The 13,534-nt window shown below is 33.6% G+C and overlaps 1 protein-coding gene across 3 annotated transcripts; it reads right to left on the bottom strand.

Annotated features, from left to right (window-relative positions):
- Window positions 1-2,025: 2,025 nt before the first annotated feature.
- LOC145204857 (epidermal growth factor receptor-like) lies at window positions 2,026-13,150 on the bottom strand. 3 transcript variants are annotated; one of them, XM_080077461.1, is made up of 20 exons: window positions 12,760-13,150; window positions 12,160-12,273; window positions 11,561-11,727; window positions 10,655-10,901; window positions 10,451-10,585; window positions 10,287-10,379; window positions 9,900-10,036; window positions 9,200-9,326; window positions 8,901-9,008; window positions 8,163-8,298; window positions 7,612-7,737; window positions 7,185-7,303; window positions 6,732-6,845; window positions 5,787-5,906; window positions 4,815-5,010; window positions 3,927-4,016; window positions 3,216-3,332; window positions 2,939-3,023; window positions 2,723-2,835; window positions 2,026-2,643 (listed from the first exon to the last, which is right to left on the bottom strand). In XM_080077461.1, exons 1-20 carry the CDS (start codon window positions 12,761-12,763, stop codon window positions 2,553-2,555), a joined length of 2,439 nt encoding a protein of 812 aa, XP_079933587.1. In that variant the 5' UTR covers window positions 12,764-13,150; the 3' UTR covers window positions 2,026-2,552. The 3 variants fall into 3 exon arrangements, with proteins under 3 accessions (XP_079933587.1, XP_079933589.1, XP_079933588.1); XM_080077463.1 differs by lacking the exon at window positions 5,787-5,906 and having other exon boundaries at window positions 12,760-13,149; XM_080077462.1 differs by lacking the exon at window positions 6,732-6,845 and having other exon boundaries at window positions 12,760-13,147.
- Window positions 13,151-13,534: the final 384 nt, after the last annotated feature.

Below are 13,534 nucleotides of genomic sequence, written 5' to 3'. Positions count from 1 at the left end.
ACTAAAATGGTATTAGTAGATTTGCAAGTAATGTAAAAGTGATTTGTCAGCGTTGGGAGTACATACTTTTAGTTAACATACATTTAACAGTGCAAAGTGAGTACTGTGTAACTGTTTTTTAATTATATGATTATAATATAGCATTATTACCATTTTAGATGTGAGTTTGTTGGTTAGTGTGGAACATAATCCATTTTACACTTTATGGTGATGGATGTGAATGGATATTGAGCTGAAGTATTATTTTTGGCAACCCTGACAAAAGCAAAATGAGGTAAACATGGTTTTGGGCAACACATGTTTGGTTCAAGGTGTGTATGTTACTAAGTATTTGTTTCTTAAGGTTGTTTTCATTTCTAAACTATTTGAAAACAGCAACTACTTTGTTATTTTAGAAAAAGCTTTTGAATAAAATGGTGTTTACTATAAATGCAAGAGTTGCACAAATTTTACATACAATGTAAGAAATTCAAGAGTTTCAGCCTATAAAGCAGGGGTTTCCAATCCAACCCGTAGCCCGCGGGCCATATGTGACCCACAGGAAGGTTTTGAGTGGCCCGCGTGGTATTTTCTTGAAACGACTCATATTATTAATTTAATCGCCCATAGAGTAATATACAACTCTTCAATTTACTTTTATTGCATCACAATGCGCATTGTTACACATCACCATTTTTACATTGTTATGTCCACAATCAATCTTTCGCAAGTCAGTCAGTAATATTTCTTGCTTTGTTGAGGTACATCTGATAACAGAGACTCGCACAAACGCATTTAGCAGTGAAATATCTTATGCACTCTGCAGTGATATAGATTGTGCAGTTAGATAGAGAAGCAAGTGTCCCGCTTATTGGATGCTCAGTTATATAAAAAAAGCAAGCAACGCTAATTGAATATTCCAAGAAGAGGGACATATGACTTAAATCCCCTGTAAGATCAGTAATTTCTGACAGCCATATGGAAAACTCGCTTCGCAATTGCTACATCGTCCATCTTACCGAATATTGCCAAACTTGTCAGAGAAAAACAGTGCCAAACTTTACATTGAAAGCCTTTACTATATCTTGGTGTGTTTATTGTTCTTATACTTGTAAACGAGGATAATACACATTTCTAAGATATGAATTCCGGTAACATGATTTTAATTATAATTTATAAAACAGCCGTTTCTAAGATTACATATTAGCAGTAAAACTTAAGTGGCCTGCGCTATTATTCATAAACCGCATGTGGCCCTTTGACTAAAAAGGTTGGACACCCCTGCTATAAAGTATCACATCAGGGTTTACAACTAGCTGCTGATACTGATTTTGGAGTGAGAAGGGTATGCTTCTTATCAAAAAACCAGAAAAAAAGCAAGCCATGCATACATTTGGTGAAAGATTTTGAATTACCACATGACAGCAACAATGAACACTTCAGAAACAGATATTAAGTTACTATCCTAAACATCAACTAGTAATACCAGGTGAGCATTATTCCATGTAGAAAAGGGCCTTAAAGAAATAAACATATAAATGTGTCATCATGTTTATGTGTAACTTTTTTCTTCCGAAAAGTTTGTCATAACATTTACCGTAGCTGTTTTAGTTTCCATTTTATGTTTTTCAACCAAAAATAAGCCCCCAGTGAGAATCTAAATCATGACCCCTGGTGTACAAGACCAGTGCTCTAACCCCTGAGCTATGAAAGTTCACACGGCAAGACAGTTATTTTTTGAAACCAGTTGATGATTTTGACAGTTACTCATCTTGGCACAAGTTATGACAAAATGAATTGTGTTTTGACGACTCGAAGATCTTGTTTACGATGTGTCTGATACAGGCAATTAACCGCCTATTTTTGCATCAAACAAAATAGTTGTTTGTTTTGAATGTTCATTTAGAAGAAATTGACCCCGACATGATTTAAACACAACCTTCTGCTCTGGAGTCAGATGCGCTATGGTTGCACCATGGAGTCAGGTAGTACTCAGACGTAGCATTTGGCTGTTTCAGTTTCCATTTTTGAGGGTTGAAACAAAAGTAAGCCTCCAGTGAGAATATTTGAAACAATCACATTTCAGTGGTTAAAAACAATGTAGTGACTATGCAAGAAAAATTATGTTGATATGAAAAACTGCAACTGCATTCCAAAAACAGTTATACAAACTTAATGATTATGCTTGCATTATAATGCCAAACAAGATAAAACATGCATGTCAGGCATTTAAGTAAAGTTGATTAGTTAGTTATAACAACTCAAATAGGAGAGAAAGTGCATTTTTCATTACACACATTTGGCAGTCCTTAAGCTAGTACATTTGACAATTGAACATGTATGCTCATTAACAAGTTGTGTGTGTCAACTATGCATTTGAAAATAATATTTTGACAAATCATAACACTAAAATTTCAGCACTACCTCAGTCAATTTTACATCACTTTTTGAAACAATGTAATAAAACCAATAAATAGTATAAAAACAAGAAAGTCTTGCGGAAAAGGGCAAACTTTGTACTCATATGAAATCTCTTTGATAGCAATTGTCATTGTTATCTTCCTGTTGCCGATTCAGAAAGACCCGTAAAGCATAAGGAAGATACCAACAAACAGTGCAAATGCCCCCAATGCACAAAACACTATGATAGTAGTGTAGTCGTTTCTGTAAAAGAATGTGCCAATTTATTGGACCAATTGCAGCATGGGATCAGTTTGATCTTTTCCAACTTGTAGAAACTTACCTTGGAGGTATATAGCATTGAAAGTCTGTTGTCATGTTTATCATGGTACAACCTTCAGGGCACTGGTCTCCCTTAAAGTGCTTTAGGCAGATCTTACAGTGGGCTCCATAAAACTAAAAATGTTCACATAAATGTACAACAACACATAAATTGCAACAATCATTTAATCTGGCAGATTGTGTAAATTTGACTAAGCAAAAGATAAGCTGTGCATACTGTATGTCTGTTTGTCTCCTTGTTATATGACTTGTGACATTTAGTGCAACCTTCAACTCCCAGCAAGTCTTTGGGTCCTTGGCATCTGTTTGAATAGATTGTTCGATAAATGGGCAACATACACCTCTTTACCATTAAGTGACATAACAGTTGAAATAATCTGAACATTGAGGCTGAATCTTTTGATATTAAAGGTTTAGTATGAACAAAGGCAGGTTTGCTATTGAAATTGACAATAATATGTAAATGCCAAATAGAGAATTGTAGATCCACTTACCCACCATCTATACAAGACTCACTACATGCAATGCAAGTTTTTTGGGCGTTAGCAAAGTGTGTTATTGGACATTCTGGTACACACTTTCCATTTCCATCTAGGTTGTAGTTTTTACACCTGAACAAGAAACAATATGTCAAGTTTTGGTATTATTTAAAAAAACACAATCAGATTGGTTGATGCTTCAATGCAAAACCATAGGTTTCAAATGGCAGAAGACCAAAAACTGGACATTTTTGACATAAAAAGTCTAATGTCTCTAGGTCTATAAAAAGATATTTTTAATTAAACTAGAAGGGTGGCTTTACACATATTGTCCTTGCATATATACTATAACCTATTTTAAAACATTATTACATTTCCTACACTTATTTTATATTTAGTCCTATATTATCCACTGTCTTTTATAACCTTGGTTGGTCTGCAAGCAGAAACTCATGGGTTCCACACATGCAAAGTTGTAAATAATGCATTTCAAGAGATAACTATGAGAAGTTTGGTGTTGTAAGGTCAAAAACAGTTATCAGTACTGTGCAATAATAAATATGCTATAAGGAGCACAAACTATTCAAATTCCATTCATGCATTTTTGAAGGTTTTTCTTTTATATGTTCTATCTGAGAAAAAAAGGCCAAAACACAACAATCAGCTTTTATTAATGGCGAATAACACAGCATTGCCAATTTACAAACAACACTCTACAAAACTAACTTGGTGCAGTTGTATTCTGATTTTCCATGACAAGTTTTTAGGCATTCCTCATGGCAGGGTATACATTGTTTATCAGTTGATGGATAAACTCTGTATAATATAATAAACACAGAAATAGTTTTTGAATATTTTTGAAGTTATCTAAACACAAAAGTTTTAGTGCCCATTTTTTGTCATGAAGTCCTGTTAAACCCAAAATTCAAAAATGTGGAGCTAAAGACTTTTTGTCACAAAAAATATAAGTTGCAATGTACACAATCTTTTAGTAAAGAATGTTGACATTTTTTTTTACATTTAAAAACAGAACAGTAATTTGACCAGTTTAATTTTCTAAACTAGTGTCAATACAAACATACGTACCATACATCCTAGTCCTCAGATATGTTTCTATTTACTATTGCATCACAGTGTTGGGCAGACAAAGCCAGTGTTACAGTTGTATTTTTTTAAATAAATAAGATATAGAAACTTAAGCTGTACAAGACAGTTGATTGTCAAATTTTTTTGTTGACACACACTATTTACAACACCACAGGAATATTAAATCCAATTACTTACAGTCAAAAAAGGCATAGTTAAAATAAATTATTCATGGCCATCTGACACGGGAACATTAATCAATTTTTGTGAAGTGTTTTCTCAAGCATTGGGCAGAATAAATTAAACTGTGTGAAGTAAATTTTATAAAAAAGATCTTTACAAGTGCAAGTTACTTTAGGTTTAAAAGCAAAAACATTTATAAAATTCTCATGTTTATCCAAACTATTGTGTACCACATAGGCTGTCTGTTTCCAAATCTATCACCAACATGGCTAACTGGTTTTACACACTATAATATCATTCTTTGAGTGTAACACAATCTTAAATAGTTGATTTGTATGCACTTACCCCTTGTAGAAGTTACATTCTTTGACACATGTGGTAACATTGTAGCCTGGCATAACATAACCCGTTTGAGGGTCAGGAACAAATTTAGGGGTGAATTGACCAGCAGCATTTGTTTTGTCAGTGTAGTCTAGACATTTTCTACATTGGGTGGCAGCAGGACCCCAACATCCATCAACACAAGTATTATGACATTCAACTATCAATAACATAGAATTGTAAATATATAAGCTGCTGCTCCTTGGCAAGTGTGTTCTTGCACCGACGTTTCGACATTCTTTACAGGTGGCCCTAATTACGGTAAATAACAGCAAATGCACTGTACAACTCACATTCAGTGTTGTTTACCCTGATGAAGGTCAACTGTATAGGCTGCTGAAACGTTGGTACAAAAGTGCAATTGCCATAAGAGCTCTATACAAATAAAGTTTATAGAATTATAAAATTGACAAGCATTGACAGTTTTAGCTTTGTGAACATGCAACAGGTTACACTTGTTTTGTTTCTACATTTGGTACAAATTATTTTCAACTCTTTTTGTGAGTGTGTTTTGTAACATATTATTTTGTCTGTTACATGTATTGCTACGATTAGGACTATTCATAACCAATTTATTTCCAGTTGTTTGTTACATTATATGGATTTCAAGTAACAGTTTATGTCAAGTGCTTGACATCCACAACACTCTTACTGTCAAGTTAAAGCCTGTCAAGATTACATTAGCACAACCACTCAAAATTTCATGTATCAATGCAGACCTACTGATAACAACAATAACACATGCAAGCAAGCATAAAATATAAATATTTGTGTTCATGTTTTATACACATTAATAATTATTAATTTATTATAATCAAAATAGATGTAAAAATGGATTATTTAAAAATAATCAAAATAAAACAAAAATTTTAGATATTTTTAACTTAAAATCTGCAAGTTTGGTAATTGATGGTCAACAGTAAAACTGATCCATACCATTTTTACATCTCATCTTGCCAACATGATTAAAGTCTTGGCTTGAATGTAGGAAAATGTCAGACCAGTGGACAGTGTCAAGCAGACACAAGCGATGGTTGTGGTTAAACGTAACATCACCTGGATTCCACAACATAAAACACATGCAGAACATTAACACAAGCTAAAACAAATGTGCAAACAAAAATAAAAATAAGCAAAACAAGGTGAACTGAGTTGAAAAGCCCAATTTGAACCCATTTCTGATACTTCATGAACAGTTTGCACAGGATATACTCTAGGTCAGTAATTATTTATGCAGGGCGGCATAAACCAAGTTTGTACTTGTTTCTTAACATAAATCGTCTTCCAGTTGTGCGATTGTCAATGAGAAGTTACGGTGGTGGTTTGAAAAAGTTTAAGAATTGCTTCAGTATTGTGTTTTCTTAAAAAAATGCCACACGAAGCATAGGGATGTTTCAGTCATCACAAAGTGTATATCTGGACTGGATTCAAACATATCTTGTTTACATCCAACTCCCAGAAACTACATCACTAAAGTGGGGAAAGAATACTTACCACCAAAGGTTAACCCTTTGTGCCATGTTTTCTACCCCACAAAACAACTGGCCATGCTTTTGATGTGTATGAGGAAATAGAGCAGTATGAGTGTTTTAGCATTTTATACCCAGTATGAACAGCCTGTTTGTGAAGGTTTCCTACAGTGATGAGCCATTTCGGAAACTTTGACTATTTAACTTTTAATATCTTTTTTAAGATGTTAAACTAAAATAATCAACAACAAAATGCATCTGATTTCATTTCTATAAGAGCATTTGTTAGAACAAGAACATACAAACAAAACAACTAAAATGATTCCAACAAAAAGAACAAGACAATAGCAACAGGCACGACGCAGGGAAAACAACATTAATGCCGGTCATGCTATGGCACTTCATATCTCACCACAGCTAGTAGGGATTTGGTTATCAACACTGGTCGCGGTCGAGTTAGTTATTTGTTGCCATTTGATAGTATTAGCATAACAGAGGCCTTTGTTTCTATCAACATTCACCACTCCTGAAACAGAGGATAGAGCAAAAGGTCAAGGAACTGGGAAAAATAACTCAAGTATCCAACAAAAAATGGTTTATTCGCAGGATGAATTGTTTTTTTTTTGTCAAAGGAAGGTGGATTACAAAGGCTTTGGCTGCAAACAAAATTACAAAGACAGTAGAAGTAAAAGACATTTAAGTATCTGCTAAGAAATTTTAGTGTTAATAGCATGCTTGTATGGTTATTATTTTAAATATATAGCTGGAAACTTTAACCAGTCTCTACACAGAAAGCATTGAAGAAGTCATTTTTCTTGAGCAAACACTTCATATGTGGAAAAGCATGTTAAAAAAAATGCCTTACCGTTGTCAATTTGTTCAAGTGAGTTAAAGCACAACTGCTGTAATTGTGGCTGGTCAGTGTAGACTGTGAGAGCGAAGCGCTGGCTTTCAAGCTGTTTTCCTCGGATACGCTTCAGATTTCTAAATCAGCATTTAACAACATCGTTTTAAACACCCATGCATTACCTACAATGTCCATTAAGCGATTTCTGACAAAGACAAGTCATATTAAAGTGTTTTCATATTATTAACTATACTTAATAAAATTTAATGACATATTTCTAAACTTTTGCATTCATAATAGTATTTAGAGAAGCTATTAGCTTTGGCAAACATTCTGGTTTAATTACTACCCACTTTACAACTGTTGATCAGGGAATGTATTATGTAAAGTAAAAGCATATAATTACTAAACTCAGATATTATGTAAAGTATGATAATGAACTGACTTGAAAACACATAGGTCTCCCCATTCCCAAAACTCCACAGTCAGGTATCCAGTGATTTCTTCCACATTTTGAAAGACATCAAAAATTTTCTCGTAGCTCACTGTGCTCACGTTGCAGTACAAATCTCTGTAATGCACAATCCACAAAGTTAGACGTTGCTTAAAGGAAAGTTGCTTGATCAGGTTGATTTAATTTTTCTTATTTGTCACTAAAACTAAAAATAAATTCTGGGCTTGTGGTTGGGTCCGTAATGGTGTAAAAAAATATCTTCAAACTATGATTTTAACTGAATAAAATACATAACATTTGTAATTTCTGGGTATTTTAAAGCGTACATATTTTAGATTACAACAAAATTGCAATTTTGCTTTAAACAAAATTAAATCATTGTTACAAATTTAACAAAATTAAAAAATAATTCTATAAAAACTAAACTGTTCATTGTGGTTTGTGACACAAAAGCAATGACATCCAAATGTAAAAGATATTGTCTTCGTTTTAGTTGGAAGATCCAAACCAGTATAGTTATTTATAAACACACTCAGACATACCCATTAAAAGTGCTACTGATGAAGATTAGATTTCCAACAATAATGGTACAGTTTCTGTTAAAGTTGTGAATGTTGGATGCATCAATGTACGTATGATTTTCCAGAGGTCCATGATCCACACCAAGACCAAAACAGACTGAAAAAATAGCATATTTCTGTATTAAACATCCCAATCCATAAATATTATATCATGCTTAATTTTCACATTTTTGTGTGAAGGTTTACCAGTTAGTACTTAAAAAACAATTTGTTTGAGCATTGGCACTTCTTTGGGAGGTTTCCTGTCACACCCCTGTACGCCTTTACTAAAAGCCACCAGAGCAAACAACACATTGATGAATTACTATCTATCTATCTACACAGGGAAACAGTTTCCGATCGGAGATAGACTTAGTAGAATCTGGTGATCCTAAGAATGAATCTTGTCAATTAGTCATGTAAAGGCCGTTGCCATTTACCAATTTGCAATTATTGCATTTAGGTTTCAAGAAATACAACGCTTGCCAAAACACAGGCAAGAAATGGTATACTATATTGGCATGAAACTGTGTATAAATAGACCAAGCACAAACATGACCAACTTTTCCCATGTTAGAGTTAAAATCTGAGAAATAAAGCTGACAAATGCATTGTCATAATGCATTAAGTTGGGCGTAGAGAACATGAAATAAGGTAAACGTGACATAAAAACGACATGTTTATATATTGCTTGTGATAAAAGAGAGCTGAATGACTTACTGTTGTCACATGTTCCTCCTTTACATGGTGTACAAGTGTTGTCTTTGTAGTCGAAAGTTCCTTTTTCACAGTAGCGCTTACAAAATGTGCCTGTCCTTGGGACATTGTCTAAAAGACATCAAAAATGTAAAAATCTGATTTTTAAGAAGTTTCATAAAATTAAATCAGTTTATTCTGTAAACTGTATTGTAAAACATAAACAAAAGTGTAAACATAGCTTCTAATCAATGAGTCATCTGCCTGATTCTTAATGTGTTTATAATTTGAGGTTTATCTTATAGTCATTTCCGGACACATACCAGGACATTGGGCAACACAATAACGGGCAAACTGGTATCTGTCATCTTGGACTTCTATATCTCCATTATCCTGTCCATTGGGACACACAGCTGCACATTTTCCATCATTGTTTATTTTTTTGCAAGCCTAGAAAATTATGAAAAACTTCTAATACAATACAAAAAAATTGGAAAAACTTCTAATTTAGGTTCCAAAGAAGGATCCAAACTTATAGGAAGTACCCCAAATATTAAAAAACATGTTAAAAAACAAACATATTTTAAGTAACAATCTGCATGAAGAATAAATACTTATTCTTTTAGCCTAGAACAAAATTTCTATTGGAAAGCAAGAAGGGCAAACCAACCAAGAAAGAACAATAGCGCATGCGCAATGCTGCTGCAGTTGAAATTCCTACAGACATTAAGTGTCTACAAACATCTTTATTATTAGTTAATCTTATGCACTTATCAAAGAGTGAAAGCAAAGTTTACTATAAAAGAGTAAAGAGGAAATTATCTAAAGCGCCATTATAACAAAGAATTGTAAACAGAACTCAAAACAGGAAAAAAAGAATTTAAAAAAATGGAACAAATGTCAAATGAACTCTCACCATAAAAAAAGTTAATAAACAACAAAACTATTGTTTATACAAAATTGGGAGTGAGCTTGTTTTCAATGAAGTATATGTGCCTCCAACAGTATAAATTTGCTACCTACTATACAGTATTTTGATTTGTCTGTTGTTGCTTCTCTGGGCATAGAATCCAAACAACCCCCAGCACAAGAATCGGCACAGCAATCTTTGTTACTGTTACATCGGCTTGCTCCACAACTCAAGCAGTTACTTCTTGTGACTGAAAATAGTTGCCAAACAAAGGCATTTCAATACATAAATATACTACACCAAAACTGCCATAGAACATCAACATACTAAATACATTTCACTACAAACTTTTAAATGATAACTGCTATTACAATGTATCACTTTTATTGGCAGGTATATGTAAGTTATGTTGTTTGGCATCTGTGAACAGCTTTGGTTCCAGAGTACATAATTTTTAATTCTGTGACTTCTGAAAAAGTTTGTCATTATATTGCACTTACTTCTTTGACATAAGCTTGTTGAATTTCCCCAGCAAGAAACATCTAGAACAGAACCAGTAGAAGTTTTCACTGCTGGACAGGTGCACTTCCAACCTAAAATTTTCAAAACGAAGCATTTATAAATTACAGATTTTTTTTAGTGTCATATCAAGTAAAAAACTTACATGGTCGAAGGCCTTTAAAGTTGTGATCTTCAAACTTCTGCTTGTTAGTCAAACTAAAAATTTCTTCATTCCATAAAATCTTGTCCATGTTACAAAGACTATTGTTGACAAACCCAACATCACCATCAATTATTTCTACAAAAACACAAAAAGCTTGTTCAAAAGATTTCATGTTGTGTCGTTGACAAAAACAAAAGAACAAACCTGTCAAGTTTTGCATGCGCAGCTCGCGAAGGTAGTGTTTTGATTTATCATCACAATGCTCCACATAAAGTGCATACTGTTTGGTTAGGGCACCCTGGGGTTCACCAGGTTTATTGGGGCAGTGCTGACTGGCTTTGTTGCTCACTACATACTTCTCAATTCCCCGAATCAAGCGCAGTGAAGACAAATCAATGTAATCCACAGTAACACGTGAGATCAGAACATAACCTGTCACTTGTTCAATATGCTAAGCAAGAGATAAAAAAAAGCTGATTTAAACTGATTAAATTTGAACATGTAATAAATATTTTGCATAATATGGTTACAAGCAACAATGATATTTTCAAAAAAACTGTTGTTTTGTGAGAAGTTTGGTTGTTTAAAAGTGGCATGTAAAAGTATTCTAGCTTTAAAATATATGCGATTTTTAGTTTGAAATTTATAATTTTACACTGAGCATACACCTTAGCATTTGCTAGAGCAAAATCATTTTAAACAATACTAGTCTGCGAGGTGTAACTACTCAACATCGAAAACAAACCCAAAAGCAAACAATCAACTAAAACCTATGATACCATCAATTTCAGCTCAAAAGCTGATGCTATTTACCCAGCAATCAATTCAACAACCCTGTGTACATAAATCTGACTTTTGTCACGAAATAAATCTAGATTTAAACATGACAGAGCAAGTGAAGTGTGCCTAAAGATTGATCCACAGAGCATTTCACAGTAGAAGCTTTTGGATTTATACTACACAAATACATTTCTAGTCAAAAAACAGATTCATTAGGTATATATATAACACGTACTTTAAAATGATTATGATTGTATTTAAGTCCCAAAAACATTAATAAACAAATATATATGTTTTATAAACAGCATAAACAACAGGCACTGCTTTTACCTTAGTGAAATCAATTGGTTTGATGTCTTTTCCACTCAGAGGGCTTATTATCGCAAGTTCAAGATTACCATCAACCAATGAGCAGTTGGTGTAGCGCTGTTCTAAGTCCTTATAATGATCCACTGCATTAGCATGTGATGATGTGCGAGTTTTTGTCCCTTTGCAAACTTAAAACAGGGCTTGAAATTATTAAACAGTAATTACCTAACATTGCCTAAAGTGCTGCCAAATGGTGTTTTTGCTGCAATTGAATTTTGAAAGAGAATTTCACAGAAATGAATGTGTGATACTTCAAAGAATTCAGACCTGATGAATACTTTGTTTTATTTGAACAAAATTTCAAAGGCATATTTCCATGAAACATTGCAGCTGGATTTCTGAAGAGCTGACCTGCTTCATTTAAGCCACTATTATGATAACGCTTGCATGCATGAAACAGTATAGTTTAGAAATAAAATATATGGTAATATTTCAGTTTATACTTTTATTCTTAATTGTTATGTAACAAATGCAACCAATACATACATACAAGGACTTACATATGAACTCAAATGTTTTGGGAAAAATTCAATACTGGCTATAAAAACTGCGTAGCTTACCGCAAACAGTTTTTGGGCAACATGCATCAGGTCGAGTTAAAACAACCCGAGTGTTAGGGAAAGTGCATTCAAGTGTAGGTGGGCAAACTTTTCCTGCACATGAATCTGATGATGCTGTAACAAAATTAAATATAAAAAATAAGTGGAAAAGTGGCTTTCTGATATACTTCCATTCTATATATTCTATATGTATATATATATACATATATATATATATCCTATTTACCGATTTACTATACACATCATTTGATTTACATATATGATTGTTTTTGGAAACAAAAACAAATAGGTCCCCACACAAGTGTTTGTGCAGATTTCTAGCAAACAAATGTTGCGGTTAGTTTTAGATTCTTCCGGACAAATTATTTGAAGTCATTAACCCAACTTTAAAACAGTTTTTTAAAAAGCCAAGTTTATTTTTTCATCTTTATGTTGATCAACAAAGTTTTGCTTGACAAGTTTTGAATGTTCTCAAAGGATTTGTTACATTTTTATTGACACAAATGGCTTAAACACTCCAATTTCTTGAAATTGCATTTTATTGTAAACATTTTCCACATTGTAAAATAAATAACTGGAAAAAGAAATACTTAACCGTACCCATTGTCGAAGTTCAGAATATGGTACACCGGTTTTGCTTTGTCACACAATAGATGCGGAGCAGACAACATAACTAACCCAACGTTACGCGTAGTGCTGCGCAAGCCACGGCACCCTGTCGCGTATTTCGCCCGACATACCCATGCGCACTCGTACCCAATTGCTAAACGTCTTGAAACTGGAGCTGTGAATTGTGTGGTGCACAGCTCCACCATAAATTAACTAATGGTCCAAATACAAAAATATTTTTTTAAATGCCGACTAAGGCCCGTTTACACTATGCTTAGCGGCGCTTAACCTAACCTTACCTTGCGACCCCTTCCGTTTACACTGCGATTATCGGTGCGTACCTAAGCTTACTAAATAATATACTAGACGTATTTTTTAGCTCACAGCAAATGTCGATGACCATAAATTACCACATAAATTTATTGTTACCTATTTTAGATCGAAAAAGCTTGGTATCAATCTAAATTAAATCATATTTTGTTAGTAAACATGATTTTGCATCTTGGTAATCATACAGGATTGTTCTGGATGTTGTTGTAGCCTATAGATTGGTGACATATTTATCTCACTTTCATGTTTCTATAGCATGTAGTCCCATGTGCTGGGTAGAATGTACATTTTAAATGCACTTAATTACAATATTTAAACACAACATACAATCATAACAATGTCATAAATAATTAAATTTGAGGCAAATAGCGTACCATCATTTATTTTGCGAAGGTTCAAGAAGCTTGATACGCAGAAGAAAAACGCTCGGCAGGCG

Source organism: Phallusia mammillata, chromosome 8 (assembly GCF_965637545.1).
Source record: "Phallusia mammillata chromosome 8, kaPhaMamm4.hap1.1, whole genome shotgun sequence".
In the NCBI taxonomy this organism is placed as follows: Eukaryota; Metazoa; Chordata; class Ascidiacea; order Phlebobranchia; family Ascidiidae; genus Phallusia; species Phallusia mammillata.
This window is presented reverse-complemented; position numbering and strand designations above follow the sequence as displayed.